The sequence below is a fragment of the Odontesthes bonariensis genome, chromosome 3, assembly GCF_027942865.1.
Source record: "Odontesthes bonariensis isolate fOdoBon6 chromosome 3, fOdoBon6.hap1, whole genome shotgun sequence".
NCBI classification, from domain to species: Eukaryota; Metazoa; Chordata; class Actinopteri; order Atheriniformes; family Atherinopsidae; genus Odontesthes; species Odontesthes bonariensis.
The window spans coordinates 21,644,880-21,663,648 of record NC_134508.1 but is presented as its reverse complement, the minus strand read 5'-3'; the positions used below and the strand labels follow the sequence as shown (position 1 = coordinate 21,663,648).

At 45.0% G+C, this 18,769-nt stretch overlaps 2 protein-coding genes across 4 annotated transcripts; one reads left to right on the top strand and one right to left on the bottom strand.

The window, feature by feature from the left end:
* Nucleotides 1–463: 463 nt before the first annotated feature.
* Nucleotides 464–15,180, bottom strand: fancd2 (FA complementation group D2). Of its 3 annotated transcripts, none has more exons than XM_075460962.1 (44): nucleotides 15,102–15,180; nucleotides 14,828–14,888; nucleotides 14,446–14,580; nucleotides 14,298–14,365; nucleotides 14,099–14,205; nucleotides 13,936–13,996; nucleotides 13,798–13,850; nucleotides 13,640–13,718; nucleotides 13,419–13,543; nucleotides 13,250–13,337; nucleotides 13,061–13,165; nucleotides 12,825–12,925; nucleotides 12,566–12,677; nucleotides 12,346–12,381; nucleotides 12,101–12,247; nucleotides 11,879–12,013; nucleotides 11,668–11,799; nucleotides 11,471–11,578; nucleotides 11,269–11,378; nucleotides 11,120–11,174; nucleotides 8,947–9,066; nucleotides 8,070–8,143; nucleotides 7,837–7,980; nucleotides 7,630–7,730; nucleotides 7,421–7,536; nucleotides 7,233–7,341; nucleotides 7,045–7,143; nucleotides 6,841–6,935; nucleotides 6,589–6,762; nucleotides 6,362–6,478; nucleotides 5,435–5,563; nucleotides 5,231–5,349; nucleotides 4,996–5,106; nucleotides 4,599–4,729; nucleotides 4,408–4,507; nucleotides 4,022–4,144; nucleotides 3,721–3,814; nucleotides 3,546–3,617; nucleotides 2,994–3,032; nucleotides 2,825–2,899; nucleotides 1,957–2,031; nucleotides 1,660–1,806; nucleotides 1,470–1,580; nucleotides 464–903 (listed from the first exon to the last, which is right to left on the bottom strand). In XM_075460962.1, the coding sequence occupies exons 2-44, from the start codon at nucleotides 14,886–14,888 to the stop codon at nucleotides 820–822; spliced, it is 4,377 nt and encodes a 1,458-aa protein (XP_075317077.1). In that variant the 5' UTR covers nucleotides 15,102–15,180; the 3' UTR covers nucleotides 464–819. The 3 variants fall into 3 exon arrangements, with proteins under 3 accessions (XP_075317077.1, XP_075317078.1, XP_075317079.1); XM_075460963.1 differs by having other exon boundaries at nucleotides 6,589–6,744; XM_075460964.1 differs by having other exon boundaries at nucleotides 6,589–6,738.
* A 1,866-nt stretch (nucleotides 15,181–17,046) lies between these two features.
* gpx1b (glutathione peroxidase 1b) lies at nucleotides 17,047–18,435 on the top strand. Its single transcript, XM_075460961.1, has 2 exons — nucleotides 17,047–17,329; nucleotides 17,806–18,435. Exons 1-2 carry the CDS (start codon nucleotides 17,114–17,116, stop codon nucleotides 18,154–18,156), a joined length of 567 nt encoding a protein of 188 aa, XP_075317076.1. The 5' UTR covers nucleotides 17,047–17,113; the 3' UTR covers nucleotides 18,157–18,435.
* Nucleotides 18,436–18,769: the final 334 nt, after the last annotated feature.

Here is an 18,769-nt window from a genome sequence, read left to right as displayed (position 1 = left end):
TGAAGCTTGTTGCTGTTTTAATTCAGCTGAGAATGTATTTTAAAAGTTGTCCAACTTTTATTTCCTTTATTTAAAGCTGAAGCTTTTTCTGCGTGTGCTGTTCTTCTTCATGGGATTTACAAGGAACAAAGATCACAGTGTTTACGCCGAGCACTGTGGTGCTCTTTTCCCAGGCTTCTCCTGAGCGGAAGAGAAACAAAAAAAAAAAAAACGCTGGCAATTTCAAATGTAATAAATAACTAACATTTCAACTGAAATCATTTCTTCTTTAAAATGAGGAGAGGACAAGGTGTTTTACAACTCAAAAGAAAACTCGGGATGGACAATGAAACGCTTCATATAATATTCTAATCCCGTTTTGTTTCATTGTCAAAGCTTCTAAATATTCTATCATTTACTTTATGAGAATGATGTTTATGTATTTAAAAAAAACAACAAAAAAACATGAAATTTGCTGGGTTTAACACTGACTGATAAATCAATCTTTTATTTCTTTAACAAACAAATACAACATTAATTCAGAACCTGTAGTGAGGATAACCAATAAGTACGCACATCATACTGGTTAGATCCATAAAGCCATTTCATGAATTCTTTTTTTAATGGTCTTGAAGTGATAAAATTACACAAACTTTCTGTTATACTGTTGATCCTGTATCAGCCAACATGCCTCTAAGTAATTGATAAATGTATAAAGTGCCACTAAAGCCTCTAAATCTCCAAAGAAACTTGAACGGGTCATCTGTGAACTAGGTTTTCACCCAAAGCAAAGGTTTTACAAGAGAAACCAGAAATAATCTGCTTAAATTATGCTGGGTATTAGTCAGAGTCATCTGTGACATCTTGATCCATATCTTCCACTCTGTTAATCTTCTTGATGCCTTCAGATTCACTCTCCTGGGCCTGCAGAAAACCACGTGAGACGCATTTGGTAAACACAGACACGTACTGCATAACAAAAGCTCACAGCTATGCAACAGTCTACCTGTTAACAGTGAAAACCAGTAATCATTAGCTTTCCAGAGAATTCCAGCTGTTATCTTATCAGGACAGGACGCTGCCCTCTACGGTTTAAACTGCCTCTTAACATCAAATGGTTGTAACTTCAGACAAGACGGCTGTCTGGCTCAATTACACAGCGGGCTCAATGACTACTGTGTATTTGGATGTGTACCTGGACATCCAAATGCTGCCTAGTTTGTTGTTTCAAAGCTGAATATAGTCCATGCCTATCACCTAAATTGATATTTCACACATTACATACATAAAAGAATAAAAATAAATCCCTGCCATTGGGCTCATAGTTTTGAGATGACGTACTCTGAACATGTGACACAGAACAAGTTTCTTGATCATATCTGCGATTCAAATATGTGATAAATAGACTACAAGTAATACTACAGTAGACCCGAGGAGAGAAAAACAACACTAAAAGTCTTTTTTGATGTTCAGAAAATGTCTCTGTGTACCTCATCGTCTGACTGTTCCTGTGGTGGCGGTAAACCCTGGTTCCCCTCTTCCTCACCATCATCATCATCATCATCGCTTCCTTGCGACCTCTGAGACAGAATCTCTTCGCCCTGCAGGATACAGAATATGAGTCTCTGCAGTCTCCGACTAAAAACGCACAGAGATCGAACCACTTAATCCACGCGTTACCTTGAGGTTCCGATTCTTCAGGTTACCGATCCAAAAGGCCTCCTGACAGTTGTTCAGTGCCAGCATGGCCTTCACTCTGTAAACAAACAGCTCCAGGCTCTTCTTCAAGGCTGGCACATGGTTGGTCAAGCTGGTATCCTGATGAATCTGAGAACCAACACATTATAGCAAGGCTGCTTTTATTACAGTTCCTCTTGAATCTCCTTTCTCTGAGTAAGCATGAGTGTTTTGTTCTCACGGCTGGTGCATGAAAAGAATTAAACACAGGTAGGAGCACGAGCGGGCAACTCTTTCAACCTTAGAATGTCCACACATGTGGTGGAGCTGACGAGTGCTGAGCTGGAAGGTCTTCAGCAGGCTCTGGACATCCTCCTGAAAAATACAATTTAATCACAGCTCATTGGTAACACTTCAGTTGGGATGGTTCATTGGGTGTCCTCTACCCACACTGGAGGACCTTCATGGCTCTTACTGTCTCAGGAGAGCCAACACCATCCTGAAGGACTCATTCCACCAGGGACATTTCCTGTTTGAGCCACTGCCATTAGACAGATGGTACAGGGCCATCAAAACCAGGACAAATAGACTAAAAGACAGCTTCTTTCCAAATGCGTCATAAATGCCTCCTTACGGTGAAGTGCAATATACTGGTTTTCTCACAAGTGCAATATTGTGTTTAAATACATAGCCATATTGTTTTTTTATTTAGTATTTATACTTTTTTTTATATACATATATATATATATATATATATATATATATATATATATATATATATACACACACACATACACACAGTACATGCTGTCCCTTTATAGTTTTATTGTTATATGTCTGCACTGAAAGGCCTGCACCTTACTTTTCCTTGTACTCGTTACAATGACAATAAAGAAAATCTGAATCTGAAAACAACGTTTAGCTAGGGTTCGGGGGCTTTAGCGCCAACCCACGTTTAGAATGCAGGGAAGCAGATGCAGAAACTGTGTGTTTAAAAAATAAAGTCAAGGGTTAGCCGATATGTCAAGAAATGGACCAGAAAGTCTACTGATACATACTGACACAAGATTGTTGTTTAATACATTTTTGTAAGTAACAATGACTAAAACATACTAAAGAGACTTTGAAAGTAACAGTGCATTCGCGGTGAAGTTTATTTATTGTCTACCTTGTGCCTTTTGAAACTGTAGTCAAGCAGCGGCATCCCCAACTTCAGGAAAGACTCCAGGAAAAGTCGGCCGTACTGTCATTGGCAAAGTTATCACAATCAGTCGATGCGAAATCCCAACGGTCACAGCTGATTGTAAAATCTAATTTAACACGCAGAGCCAGCTCACCTTTAAGCACACAATGAGCACCGGCCTGGAATCAAAAACCTGCCAAGGTGATCAGAGGACAAGTGCACAAGCGGATCAGACTAACACACTGATCTGTTAATCTTCTGAAAAGACGGGGCAATTAGAATTAGACTGAATATTTCAATCAGTAAAGCAATTTTACAATTAGACATGGGCCGGTATGAGATTCTGACGGTATGATAACCTCAGGCAAAAATGTCCCCCTTTCACGGTATTATGATTACAGCTCTAAAATGTGTATTTTGAATGTCTGTATTTATAAACAAGAAAAAAAAAAAACTTGTGAGGGACCTCCACTTTCTCTCTGACGAGACGCCACATAAAAAAAAAAAAAAAAACAAAAAAAACTCATTCCGCAGGGACGGTATGACAGAAAATTTTAGTGGTTTTGAAACCTTGCCTTTTAATACCGTAGTATACCTTGAAACCGGCCCATGCCTATTTACAATATCACCAATAGTTAGTCAAATGCTCTTGAGTAACGTTTGCTACACGCTTACAGCTTTCTAACCACAACAGTCGGTGACATACCTTCACCAGGTTGACCATGAGGTGGAAATCTCTGACAGCCAAGTTCCAGGTCAGCAGTTTTTCACTCTGAGCCTTAAAAGATGGACATGGATTCCAGTCTTACTCATTCAGTCACAGGAAGGATGATTAAACACGGCGTACAGGTGGGCAGACAGTATTACACCTATTGGCTGACCTCAGTGTTGTCGCTCATTTTGCCGGCAGGAATCTTCCTGGCAGCTTTCTCCAGCTCCGCCATCAACACTTTGTAGAACACCAAGAACGTCTGCCTAAACAGAACAAGGATGAAACGTGGGAGGCAGCGTAATGATGTCACAGCTGAGTACATACGATTTCATGATAATAGCTGATGAGCTGCGATCACAGTTACTGTACAGAGCAACGTGGCTCTGTGGTCTGTGTACTGTTGTTATGACCGAATCAGAGAGCATATAAATCGCTTTTTGGTCAAAGGAGACTCGATGGTGAAGGTCTACCTGCTGAGAGTGGGCCAGGATGCAGAGCTCTCATCTTTCGACGCGTCGAGCAGTTCAGTGATTCCTTCTCCAGTGATCTCCTCCACTGCCTTGAGAACATCATCAGCATGTTCCAGGTATATGCTACAGAGTGAGGAGACCGGAAAGATACCCAGATACACTTAAAAGCCAGCAATCAGGAAAGCTCACCCTACTTCAAATCATAAAGTAACTGGAACACTGCCGCTGATTTGCTGCAGGCTGACTCCACTGAGTGGGAACTAGGATGTATTTCACAAACCAATGTTATCAAAGCAAGATTGCATTACGGGCTAATTTGTTAAATGTGAGAGCTAAGTCCTTCTGTTTGGCTTTTCTTTTTGTCGATTTTTGACATGCATGCACACCTCAGAAGCGTGTGAAGAGTTTCGTTGAATTTGCTCCCTCGCTCCCTCTCCCCACTGGCTGTCACCCAGACTTGGCCCAAGAAGCGTCGCGCGAGGGAAGCTGAGAGAAAAAAATAAAAATCCCTTTACTATCATCATACTCTACCCGGATGGTTGATGAAAATTGAATCAAGGCAAGGCATCAGGCTGACCGGTCTGCTCTCTGTAGGCAGCAGAGTTTCCTCCTTTCTCCGACACAGTGGACAGAAGTTGAGAGAGACACAGAGCCGTGCTGAGGTTTGGCATCGTGCTGCGGAAATTCAGCAGGTACTCAAAACTGTGTCTAAACAAGGACAGAGGAGGAAAGAAATACATTTATTATGTGACCAAAAAAAAAACCTCAACTTAAACAGTTCCATTTCAGACTTTGCTGGATGATATTCTGTCCACATATACTTGTGCTTTGCTCGATCCCTGTCTTCGTTTATTGTGTACAGCTGCTCTTAAAAATACCATTTATTGAAAAGGAGGGGTTTGTCGTTACAGGGCAAACAAAGCTAACCACGTAAAGTCATTTCTCCTGTCTGGCTCTTGAGTTTAATCGCTCACTTCACAAGCTGCTCCAGGGTCAGCTCAGCACCTCCTTCTTTAAGCCGTCCAGCCAAAACTCCAAGAGCCTTCTTCAATAAGCTCCTCTGTCCTGGCTGACTGAATCCAGACCTGACAGATGCCCACATGCATCCACAACACAAACAGAGAACAAAAGCTCAGCACCTGCAAGACATTAACCACTTTTAACACTTCAACTTAAGACCCCTTCTGACATGGCACCGGCCCTCCTCACCAGCTGAAAGTGGTGTTCAGGACCTGCAGGAGCAGCTGGTAGCCTGATGACATCAGCTGGTGCTCCTGCACATCTGTGGCAGGTCCATCCACAACACCGTTGTTCTTAGACAGCATAGTCTGTAAATGCACAAATGCATCCGAGGGAATCTTTAGGGAAACTGAAAAAGGATACGGTTTCCATTTAAATCCAGGAATCTCATACCTGAAAGTGGTTGTGGCAGTTCTCCAGGTGTGTGCAGAGCGCAGGCAGCAGCTGGATGCAGCAGGAGGCAATATCCTTGGAACTCCTCTGTTGTAAGTGGGAGAAGCCCACACTTTTATCAGCCCTCGCCTAGACAAGAGCAAATTTCATTCAGGTTCATGTTGCAGTTACAGAAGCAACTAACTCGGTGTTTTCCCCTACACTTGTAGACATGAAGGACAACACGTGTTGCCAAAAGAAAATGCATTCTCTGGTCAACAGAGCTGCGAGCAAATCTAAGGTTTGATTACGCTTCAAAACCAAAGACACTAATTATTCTATTTTATGTTGTTGACCTATTTGTAGCTAATTTACATACACTTGTTTCATTAAAGACACAGTGTGAGATTCTCTGCATTTTAGTATCGCATTTGTGTGGCAGGGGACAGCCGAAGGGAGACGGACACGTTACTTAAGTTGATGACGACTACTGTACGTAAAAACCTCCCAACAACAGCAGAAGGGAAGACTCTTTCCATCTACAGTTCCGATCACCGGGTAAGTTGACGTAACACGGTGAACACACACGTTTTTGGAACATGCTGCACTTGGTTCCTGCTGTGTGGGCCTCTTCACATCCAGTCAGATATGAGACGTATTTTTTCTCAGAGAATGGCGTTTATCGGAAACTGTTATCCACAACCACCTGCAGGGTATAGTGTAATTTAATCCTTTCATTTTCCACCAGCTTGCAGGCCAAGCTTGTACCCTGGGAGGATGAACAAATATCAACCTAAAATGTGTGCACAGCGATCGAGCATTCTGCTCCCTTTAGATGCCATCACATGCTTTGTGCAAATGCCACACCTTTCAAAGATCTGCGGACTGTTCCATTAAAGTCCCGTCACGTCTGTCATATCGACACTGTGTTGTTTTTTTTTCCCGTACCTTGAGGAAAGGGGCTCTTTTGGCAGGTGCAGCTGTAAGGCTGAACTCCAGTTTGTGAAGCATATCCTCCAGCAAGAAGACGAGCTCAGCACCACCCAGCAGGACTTCCTCATGCACCTTGGTGATGTAAATCAAACTGATGTCTATGACATATGCCACACATTGAAAAAAAAACAAACAAACAAAAAAAAAAAAAACAGCAGAAATGCTCTGAATTATAATCCCACCTTGGTGTGGAGCTCTGTGTCCAGCAGCGAGCGCGACAGTAAGCCACACTGCAGGACACTGAGCACCTCCATGTCGAGCTCCCTGAAAAACGGTCTGTAGGCTGTCAAACTGGCAACCGCCCGGAATTCCTTTTCCTTCTCCTTTTCTGGCTGCTCCTTCAGAACAGCAGACATCTGGGGTTTTTTTTTTTTTTTTTTAACTAATTTACTCTAGTGACTTTACAAAGAATCCTGTCAGAGGTGAATATCTACCTGCTGGGTTTCCTCTGCTTCAGTCCCCTCCTCAGGCTGAGAGCTGCCTTCAGAAGAGTTCTTACCTGGGGCCTTCCTCTTCTTTCCCTTGCCATCTGAATAACGCGCGAGTTTAACGATTACATGTAAAGACTTAATATTAAGAGTTTCTCAAAAAAAAAAAAAAAAAGGTAAAGCAAACTACTTTATGTTGGATGCAGTTACCTTTCTTTGCCTTATGCGCGGGGACGGTGGAAGTAAGTGCAATACCCTCTGTGCTTTCGCCATCAAAGTTAGCGAGGGGTGGTACATAACCAGGTGTTCCTGAGAGACAGATACAAAACAATGTCTTAGAAGAAATGACACTGCAAAGTGTAACGGGGACTTTTGTAGCTGCTGGATCAAAAACGCACCTGGCAGAGCCCTTTCCAACAGCGTCTGCAGATAAGTGATGTTCTGCAGGCGAGTCATCACTTTCATCTTCATCTCGGTTTCTTTTTGCTTACAAAAGGCATTCACAACCTGTGAAAACACGCACACTTTCAGTCGCACATCCATACGCCGAATGAACTGATCTTACGCGACGTCGCCACGCAGTTACCTCTCTGAACCAGTTGATGGTGTGAAAGAGCAAAGAACAGAGGAACTCCCTCTCAGCTTTTGACAGGCTTTCCACCTTCTCCACCACATCCATGTCTGTCAGGATCAGGGGGCACCCTGAAAAACACGGAAAAAAAACAGACGTAAATCGCTTTACAGCCACAGACAGGAACAATCATCAAAGTGCCACTTGCTCCTTATCCTCCTCACCCAGAAGGGCGTCAATCTCCTCCAGGTCTCCCTGATGCTGCTTCTCCTCACAAAGCCTCAGAAGGCGAAAAAATGGAGACAAACACAGAGGAGACGCTCGCCTGTCGTGACACGGGCAGAGCAAATGCAAAGTGTCTGTGATCACTGGGATTTGTAGTGGAGCAAAAAACAAAGGTGTGAAGTATTATTTATTTAGCAGTGACTGACTTATGGGATTTCTTGCTTTGAGTTAGCTGCTCTCCTTTGTTTTGAAGCTCTTTTGACGTCAGCGGCAGCAGGTTGATGGCGATGCCTCCCTGACTTTCCTCCTCCTCCAGGTTGTACATAACACGGGCCGGAAAGGGGAAGGAACTAAGACAGACGAAGGGATTAGAGTGCGACCGAGTGGAGTGCATTGGGAAGTATTCTTCTAATGCTGCCACCCGCTGCCATAGACTAACCCTGTTATGTCGGGCCCAAGGTCCACCACAAAGTCATCCTGGAAGTCATCCAGGACACTTCTTCCGATCATTTCCTGTTGGAAGGAGGAAGAGAATGAGTGCACCAAAATTCCTCCTCAATGCCAGATAGACACCGTCATGAAAAAAAAGATAGTACTCCAATTTGCACTGCTTAATGATGGTCCTGCAAGCTGTCGATTGTTGGGGTGTACATAGTTTTCACAAACTCCATCTCGGCTTGTTTTCTGTTAAGTAAATAATAACACACTGTTATGAGTCATGTGTGTAGAATACATGTGTGCAAATGAGAGGGAGGCAGGTAGAAACAGTCAGGCTACGTGAAGAGGGCAGGATGGAGTGGATGGAGAAAAGTGTCAGGAGTGATGTCTCTTTGAGAGTGACCAGGATGGACAGGATTAGGAATGAGCACATCAGAGGCACAGCACTGGTCAGAGGAGGGACAGTGGATATATTGGTCGGAGGATGTTGGAGACAGAGCTGCCAGGCGGGAGGAAGAGAGGGAGACCAAAGAGGAGATATGTGGATGTGGTCAATGTAGATATGCAGGGAGCTGGTGTGAGAGCAGAAGTTGCAGAGGACAGGGAGAGGTGGAAAAGATGGACTCGCTGTGGCAACACCTGATAAAGGGAGAGGCCGGAAGAAGAAGAAGAAGAAGAAGAAGAAGAAGAAGAAGAAGAAGAAGAAGTTGTGTGTCATTTGTTGCAGTTCATCTGATGTGGTATAGACCTCATTTTGAGACCTGATGAGGACCAGGTGACTTTTTATGATGTCCTGATGCATAACACCTTAGAATTAAACGAGGGTGCACTTTTTCTTTACAACGATCATGCATGAAGAGATGAAAGGGGAGGCACACCTGCACCTGAGGGTCCAGAGTAGAGCTCCAGATCAGGTTGGCCAGTTCATCGTAGTACAGAGCTGCGGCCTCAGGGGAGCTCTCGCTGCTCGACTTCACCAGCTCCAACAAAGCCGTCACCTGCAACACACATCATACATCGATGTCAAAATATCAGAAACCTGTAACAAACGTGGGAAGAATACCACTAAAGCCTAATATATAACTGTTGGTTTGGGGGGGGGGGGTGTTATTGTGGCAGATGGCAGATGAAAAATAAACTGTCTGCTTCGCAGGAGAAGCTGAAGGGAGCCCAAAGTTGTGAAGTCGGGCCTTCAGCATAGCTTGATGTTACCAGTGCCTGAACCGTTACCATAGCAACACTTTATAGGTCGGAGATGTTTGGATGAGACAAATGTGACCACACGTTGTTGTTTGGTGGCTGCATGTTGATTCGCTGGTTTGAACGATGAAAGATGATTACTTTATTACGCCGCCCTGAGGAAGACATTTCTATGACCAAATGAAAAGCTTAAACCGTTGCCATCAGAAATCACATAAATGAGATATTTCATGGCTGCTCATACACCCTCCCAACAGTTAATGTCACGGGTTGTCTCGAAAAACTCCGATTGCAGTAAGCCCCTAAAGCTCTGCCTCGATTACTTTTTTAATCCTACGGTGTTAAAGCTTGGCCCACTGAGCCAAACACTGAGTCTGAACCCGTTTGGGTTGAGACTTCAGTTATTGTTCCAGAAATCCGTCTTTTCTTGTCATTTGAAAATGTTGAACTGAATTGGATTTTTTTTTTCCCCAGGAGAAAGAGCTTAAAGAAAGAGCTTAAAGCAAGCTTTTGCCGATGCTGGAGGGGAGCAGCTTGGATCGTCGTCACGTCGTTTGATTTGGAAAGTAACTTGTCTTTTGTGTGAGTAAGAGTCACACTCCAGCGAAGTTTGCCTGAGATCGGCCTTTCACAGGCTGATCCCAGCCTCTCTGTCTCCTCTTTAATTTGGACAGAGAACGTGTGTGAGGACACCATCTGAGGATCAGTTGTCTGGCTCCCAGTAGGTTACCAGCTTCTGGCTGCTTTTCTGGTTCTGATGGAATCCATTTTAAGTGACCCCCACCGCTATCTGTCCAAAGACTAAGAGTGAGGAGCTGTAGGGAAGTGAGACGGGGGAGTTTGGGCTTTTGTTTCATCCTTGGAAACCTTGCAAAATTGTGAGCAGACGCTCACAATCTGTTACCATAGAAGCCGACTATGATTCGGCAGGTATCATCATCGCGTATAATAAACATTATGTTCAAGCCAAGTTCAGCAGATGCCTGGGGCACAGTGTGGCCTGCAGTGAACTTATTTAACGGCTAAAAGCACAGCGTGTACCCTGTTTGTGGGTGAATGTGCAAACGCAAGAGGGTTGGCTCCTTCCCCGTTGCCCGTGGCAGCATGTCACCTTTCGAGTGCCGACACCAACATTGTACTCACTCAGCTGGAGTTATGACCAATAACTAGAATTTCCTCACAGGGACAACCCTGAAGGCCACGACAGCAGGAAGGGGTGGGATTATACCACAATGACACAGCACGGCTTTCTGGGGGGAAAACATTAACCGGACAGCAAGGGTCAGCCCTTCACAGCAGGACTGAGAGTATAAGCTGCCGTCTGTGAAGACTGGAAAAACAGACCCACAGCACGTCTCTATATCTATCGATCGGCGTCCCTGTCAGTTGCAGAGCCTCTACATGAGACGGAAAAGAAAGAAAAAGTTGGCTGTGCCCAACGCAATTATTATTTGTGGGACTGAACATCGGCATCCTTTCCCACTGAGGACAAAAGTCAAATGTTAATGGGTCTCAGTCGGTTATGTATGGTGAGAAAAGGACTTTGGAGGAACTAACGGTTATGTAAAAAGTTATTCATTTTCATTACTCTGATTAATGGCAAACAATCAGAAACCTCAAGTTACTTGAAAACGATCCTTAGGGTTTTGTAACAGAAAACTCTTTTTTAAAGAAAATTAACTGGGACAGTAGGGCAAATTGCAAGTTGATTGTTTGGCACAGCTGATGGACAGGCAAAGTGATAATGAAATGAAAATAAATCCTATTAAAAATAAATAAATTAAGAAGCAAAAAGTACAAACGTGCAAACTCTTCAGATGATTGTGACATGTCAAAAATAAAAAACATCACCTGTCTGACTGTTTCCTGAGACAACGAAGCATTCTGCGACTCCTTCACTTTAGGCCTGAGACAGGAGTGAGGACAGAGAGCGTAATGCAGACGGTGGGAGTTTAAATGGGAGGGCAAACAGGAAAAACTCTGCGAGACACATTCGTTACCTGCAGGCACCCATACTGCCGACAATCATCACTGCACCAATGATGCCAATACGCTTGTACTTGGGCACAGTGCTGGAGAGCTGCTTGCGGATGACTATGTGCATGTCGTCCTGTGGGAAGAGTCAGAAAGAGGATGATGGAAGGATGAAGCCTCCGGGCTGCTTTATAGCCGACAGTGACTCGGAATGCAGAGACTGCGAACCTGGATGTGAGATCCTTGCTGCTGCTGCCCAAACGCCAGTCTGCTCAGAAGATGGAAGAGTCTTCGAATCTGCTGGGGTGTGAGGTTGTCCATGTAGTCCAAGATTCCCTGTGTCCAACATCCCGATCGGTTAAAAGCCAAAGCCAACGAAAGTGCAGCTTTGATGCGCAGTTAAAACCTCACGACCGCCTCATTACCTTGACAAAGACGGCATACGGGGCCATTTCCGAGGGTTTTTCCGAGACCAGACCACACAGCAGCTCCAGAGCCACGTCCACCTCCCCTCCCACACCGCTGCACACATGGGTCACCAGAGACCCCACAACCTCCTAGAAAACACAACAACACAAGGCAGAATTAAAACTAATCTTTAAACCCCATACAAGTTTAAATAAACCCCACACCCACCTGATGGCAGTAAGAGTCGAACGCAGTGAATGAGTGGCGGTACATGTGCCCACCGAAAGGCACCATGCAGGGGTCCGGGGACCGCAGCAAACTCTGAGCGACAGCCAGGATGGAGGAGAAGTACCCACGCATCACCTGCGGTAAATACAGTAACAGTGTAAATACAGTAAACTGAGCTCCGTACTGTTCTGTCGGAGCCTGCAGGCGTGCAGATTGAGCCACCTGAGCGTAGTCCCTGAAGGTTTTCTGTAGCAGAGCTTCTTGGATGAATCCATTCCTCACTTTGAGCTTCAACACTCTCTCAGCTCCCCGTCGGCTGTGGTTGGCGTTGGTGGCGTGGAGGATGAAGAGCACCAGCAGATCTATGACCTGACGTCGTGAGGTTTAGCAAAAGAAAAAGAAAGAAAAAAAGACGAGCGATGAAACTGAAGCTCGGCTCCGATATAATGATGCCTCGCTGAACTCACCTTATGGTCCTCCGCTTCGTCCACAGACTCTATCGCCTGATAATAACAGAGTTACATGTCAGTCAGCAGCAATGGAACGTATTCACATTTTAAATTTGAAACAAGCAACACATTTCGTAGTTTCAGCATGTTTCCTTTGTACCATATCACTACGCACGCACACACACACACACACATACATATGATTAACTCAAAACTTAAGAACAAATTCATATCAAACCTTGAGCCAAGCCTCAGAAATCGTTTTCTGGAAGCGAACAGCTGACTTGATGCAGTCCAGTGTCAAGGTAACGCTGTCCTGACTGATGGCAGCTGCTGGTGTGGAGGCCGACCTGTTTACAAAAAAAAACAAACAAAAAAAAAAGAAAACAGGTGTACTGAAGCGCATCACCAGGAAAAATCTGACCCGCTTCAAACCGACTCTGGGCCACGGGTTTGCATGCTGAGCTGCAGCTCAGCTGGAGCCGGGGATATCTTACACTGCTGCTCCTTTACTCCTCATGCGACTCTGAGAGGCCTGCAGCGCGGGAGGAAGAACACACTGCTCCAGATCCAGTTTTTTACGAAGATTACTCACCACCTACGCACAAAGAAAAACATGCCACGTTTTAGAATTCAAGATAAATGACACAAAAAGAAAGCTCCGCATTTACTACGTGTGTGTGTGTGTGTGTTTTCTAATGTTAAATGCCCTCAAAAAGTCTCGGTATCTGACCTCACAGGCATCAGAGGCTGAGACGGAGTGCAGGATGAACTTCACCACAACAGGGAGGTCCTCCAGCTGCACAGCAGCCAGAGTGGCCATGACAGCCCCACGGACCTGGAAAAAAGCAAACGGCAACTGGTCACAACACGGTGACGTGCGGGTGCAAGTGTGGGCGCGCATGTGTGGATCAAACCGTACCTCTGTCAGCAATGAGGAAGAGAGGCTGAAACTCGAGAGGGCATCCAGGATGGGGACGGTCAGCTGAGTGTTCTCTTGGAGTAAAGAGCTACAGAGAGGAAACCGTTAAAAAAAGAAAAACGCAGACTGAGTGAAAAGCTAAAGGGTAGCAGAGATTCGTGGCCCTTACTTGAGCTCCTTGGCTATGTCATTGTGCTGGGAGTCCTCCAGTATCTCTGGCAGACTGGTGATGATATCCCGTTGGACCTCCACCGGCGCTACGGACACCAGCTCCATGAGTTTCACAGCCAGTTCCTACAGGAGGAGGCACGGATAAAAGACAGAGGTGACTACAGGACTAACTGAGCAGACCGGCGAACACAAAACACCTTTAAAGGCCTCAAATATTACCTTACTGTCCACAACTCTGTCCAGCCATTTGAACTGATTAATAATCATGCGTGGAATACTGAGTCCTCCATCACCGGTGCTATGAGGCACAGAAGAGTGTTTAGAGAAACACGTGAAAAGGGTTTAAAAGAAGACAAGCGAACTCACGAAATACTGACCTGTCCAGCATATACTCGGGGAGTTTCTCAAGCAGGGTGTTAATAATCAAAGTCTACAAGACAAGATGGCGGGAATGAGCATTGTGCGTTTGTTTTTGCTGTGGGAGGTGGAAAAAAAACAGAAGAACAAAAGCACACCTGCAGCATCTCACTGCCCAGCAACACTCGCAGCAGGCTCTCCTGGAACGAGCTGACAGAGCTGCAGCACGAAGAAAGAAAGAGAGGAAGAAAAGAAAAACAAAGGACGTCACTCTGCTGCACCACCCTGACACGAGCTCCCAGCACGCTGAATGCTCATTACCTGGGGTCTCCCTCAGCCGACTGCGGGACACACGGAAGGAGGCAGTTCCTAAACCTGTCGGGATCCTCAATGTAAACCTCCAGGCCAGTGATGAACTCCTGCATGATCTAAGCAGGGACAGGACGACAGAGCGCGAGCAACCGTGTCAGTGGGTTTGTTTTGGTGCTCAGCTCGGGGGGGTGCACGGTTTGATACTTACACCAGGGTACCTGGGACTCTTCTGCAGCTGCTGCTGTATCCGCCTCTGGAAAACTACTTGGTCGACAGCTGAAAGAGAGAAGATCCAAGTGAACGCCTGACTTCGTTCACAAACCTGGTGTGTGCTGGAATCTTGGGAGCATGTTTACCTATCTCATTGGAGGTGCCATCACGCTTCAAGCTGACACCTGCCTCTCTGACAAAGACGTCAAACACGCTTTCATTTGTCTCCTTGGAAACAGCTCCTTTAGGCTGACGATCAGAGCTGCGGCTCTTCTTTGCCTCTATGGGAGACGGAGAAAGCATCTTACATAAAAGTCACATTTACTGTAATAAGGCACTGAAACCAACCACAAGGCCTCTCTAAAAGGAAATGTGTCAGTGACAATGCAAATTCCACTTTACTGCCAAATTTAGAACGTACAGTGATGGAGGGAACACATTCTTGCAACTCTACTTTTATTAGTCCAAGATAAGCCTGAAACAGTGATGCCACAGAAATAAGCAGCTGTGAGGCCGCATTAAACTTACTGGTGACTGTAGAGGTTCCTTCTACTTTTTCCACGGCGGAGCGTCGCTTTTTGCGCATCATCTGAGCAAATATAAAGGTGAGAGGAGTGTTAAAAGCTACACTGCAAGGCAAGCTAACGGCCTCAGTGAGAAGCTAATCACTGCACTCCTAACAGCTGTAAATAGTTCCGTAAAGAAACGACTACAACTCAAAGGCCCTTTCCTCTTACAATGTTATATCAAGGTTACGGTGTTGGCTGACAGATTAAGACACAATGATGGCAGTGAGACGTACTTTCACAGACAGCCGAGCCCACGGACGACCAGCAGACTGAAGTTACAAAACAAACTTCCGCGCCAAAGTGATGCGCGCGTCAACAACGTCACAGTGGATCCTCCCACAGTTTGGGGTGTTGAGAAATAAATTTCACGCGCCTCTTTCCAAGTAATATATATTCTAATACACAATAGCGTCATAAGCTTCTTTCTCTGCAAAACCACGCGCTGTCTTGTTTAGAGTAATAGTCTACATTTCAAAGTTAACCACCTTTTCAAAGTTTTACAGTCTCTAAACGTTCTGTATAAGGGCGCTTGTTTTTCAAAAAACATTAGCCGTTGTCAGGCGGGGTTAGGATTCGACGCTTCGGGCGACACCAGAAGTCACTCCGGCATAAGCCAAAGGACAAAACATGCTAACCCCCTCAGGTGCATCGAAGAGTAGACTTGATCAAGCTGCTTCTATTTTACACATTTCCTTATTCGTCTCTACGTGTTTGCAAGCAGTTTACGAACATCTCCGGCCGTTTTGTTTCCTCTTGTCAAACTAAAGGGCTTTAACATGTAGTATTAATACTTTAAAAAAAAAATGTCTGTAAAATAATGGGTAATAAATGCCAATAAATTAATAAATAAATAGGGTCGAAGTAAATGCTAAAGCCCTTGGGGTGGAAAACCATACTTGTAAGGAAGAAAGGGATGGTTCATTACTTAAAGTTGGTATTTCATTTTTTTCTGACAGGGAAATAGCAAAAGTAATTGGAGGAAAGGGGGAAAGATTTGAATGCAATCGGTGTAAAATTAGTACAGCACTAGTAAGAGCTACTATAACATTAAATTTCATGGAGATATTGCCCATGTAAGCAACGGCTAATGAAGTTAGTCGCCAAAGACTTTAAAACGTCACGGAAGAATAGAGCAACAATGAGTTCATCCAGCTCATCACAGGACTCCTGGCCTGTGCCTAAAAGATGGATCAGTGTCCTGCCAGCTGTCTATGGTTCAACTGTAGACAAGAGAAATGTAAACAATTGAGAATAAAATCGTCAGTCGACATTTATCTATGGGGTAACCCTAACCCCTCCAGGTTATTTACGATATGCTCTCTCGTGGCTTGGAAAACATGTTGCAAGAGTAATCAATTAGCCTCCGGATGATGTCACTGACCCCGACACGACGGCGTGTGCGTTTCCGACGAATCTCGGACTTCCACAGCAGGTACAAGTACGCGATGGTACATATGTCAGCCATGGTTGATGAGAGAATACAATGGAGGGAATGGCGCCAAATAGCCTCTTGATCGAAAATTCGCTCGTTTTTTACTCGCGCGAGTAAATTCAAAGACACCCGCGGCAAAACTCGCGCGAGTAACGGTCTGAACGCACCGTGTGAGGGGGGGGGGGAGTCCAGGGGGTCACTACACCCTAAAATTATTCGACCTAATAGAGGTGTACATCAATGGAAGATAAAGGTGTTGATGCAATGACTGTTATTTTGATCAAAGTTTAACACTGGCATGTCACTAAGACCTCAGAAATGATGTCACCTTGTGGGAAAAAAGGGATATCGTGTCTCCTTTAAAGACATTTTACCTCTCAGAGACTTCCTCAGTTCTAATGGACCAGTGAGTAGTTTAATTAAGGTATTCAAACACCTGGGGATCTGGTGAGGTCATCTGAGGTCAAACTATAGGGAGTTCAAGGCTGCATAGGACGTGGCTGACCAACTCGAGTTTTTCCATCTGTGCACGGTCAGCTTCTTTCACCCCTCCCTCGAGCCGTCCGTCTGTCCAGAACGTGCTCATGTCTGTCTTCGAAAGAGTGTGCTTCATCTTTGAGATGCAGTGCTGAGGAGCTCGGCAGGAAGACGTTGTCCAGAATGAAGGTCGTTCCGCAGACTGCAGAGTGGGAACTATCTTGACTAGCAAGTACATGATCTTTGACGGTTTATGACTCGTTTCGGACGCTCAAAGAGGCTCCATTCAAAGAAGGAAGTCAGAGGACACCTGTGGCCAAGAAGTCCAACGCAAGAATGGGGTCGAAATTCTACAACCTCACGGCTAAACTCTTGCCGGGAGAAATCTTTAATTTCTCGTCTCTGAAGGGCAAAGTCGTCCTCATTGAGAATGTCGCGTCTCTCTGAGGTACGACAACCAGGGATTACACCCAGATGAACGAGCTCCACGAGCGGTACGCCAGCAAGGGGCTCGTGATCCTGGGAGTACCCTGCAACCAGTTCGGCCATCAGGTGACCAAAGCTACTTTTACTGCGACTACCTGCTAAAGATGTGGGCCGTTTGTGTCAATGTTTTTTTCTTTAAAGTTAGAAAGTGCTCGGTTTTGTGAGCGGTTTAAAATGTAAGAAACAAAAGCACCGTCATGGAAAACGCGTATCATGTTCATATATTTCTGCTTCGTGTGTCTGCTTATTAGCAGTTTGAGGTCTGAGGAATTTTTAGGAAAGGGGAAATGATGGTTAGACCTGAGAACAAAACACATTCGGATAATGTACTATCTCTAATTCATTAATGTCTCTCCAGGTACTGTGAATGCAATAATACTGATTTGATACTAGTAACTGCTCAATAAGTGGTTCCTGAACAGGCTAAAATAAGCCAAAATGTTCTTGGCTGAAGGAGGAAGTCAGTCTTTGTGGCTGGTGCTTCCTCTTTCAGATACAATGATAATGCCAGCTAATAAGTAGTGTCAATGATCAACCTGCAGGAGAACTGCAAGAATGAAGAAATCCTGCTGTCTCTCAAGTACGTCCGTCCTGGAAATGGCTTCGAGCCAAAGTTTCAGCTTCTGGAGAAGGTGGAGGTGAATGGGAAGGATGCCCATCCCCTGTTCGTGCTCCTCAGGGAACGGCTCCCAGTCCCCAGCGACGACCCCTCGTCCCTGATGAACGACCCCAAGCTGATCACGTGGAGCCCAGTGTGCAGGAACGACGTGGCCTGGAACTTTGAGAAGTTCCTCATCGGGCCAGACGGAGAGCCGTTCAAACGCTACAGCAGGAAGTTCCTCACCAGCGACATCGAGGGAGACATCAAGAAGCTCCTCAACCAGGCCAACTAACACACGTCCTCAGAAGATCCGAGCAGCCTACAGCTTTTTCCGTCCGTCCCTTCTGTAGATGCTGCTTTGACATCACCTGTGCTCTCTCGTATGTGACGACTGCGTTGTGTCGTTTTACTCCATGAAGACATCCTTTGAAACCAAGTTGTGAGAAGAATGTCCGATGTAAAAAAAAAAGTAAAACGGGCAACGTTCTCAGCTGCATTACCTGCGAGTAAAGCACGGCTGTGGTGAGATGTGTGACGAGGCCCAATAAATGTTTGTTTGTTTTTTTTCTCATTGAATGTCTCTGAATGAACAGCGGGGTGGGTTTAATGCTTATCTCACCGAAACACGGCTTCAACGAGGGACCAATCCCACAGAAGCTCCTAAGGACCCCCCCTTTTTTTTAAAACAAATTTTAGTCGATTAACTTATATCAGTTCCGTTTGAGTATTTTCTTACATGTAACCTGATTATAAGGAGAGGGGGGAAACAAGGCAAATGATAGATTAAAAAAAAATAAAAAATGCTGAGCCCCACCCAACATGTAGCAAGTCATTGGTTTGAAATAGGCCGCATTTAGGGGAAATTACTACATGACCTACACCCAACTACAGATCATAGTCCACTT

Excerpts from the sequence above, each read along its gene's own strand:
- fancd2 (XM_075460962.1), bottom strand. The coding sequence starts at position 14,888 with ATGATGCGCAAAAAGCGACGCTCCGCCGTGGAAAAAGTAGAAGGAACC. Across the intron at positions 6,936-7,044 it reads CGCGCATAAGGCAAAGAAAG|ATGGCAAGGGAAAGAAGAGG; the intron begins GTAACTGCATCC and ends CGCGTTATTCAG. Across the intron at positions 3,618-3,720 it reads AAATGAGCGACAACACTGAG|GCTCAGAGTGAAAAACTGCT; the intron begins GTCAGCCAATAG and ends CCATCTTTTAAG.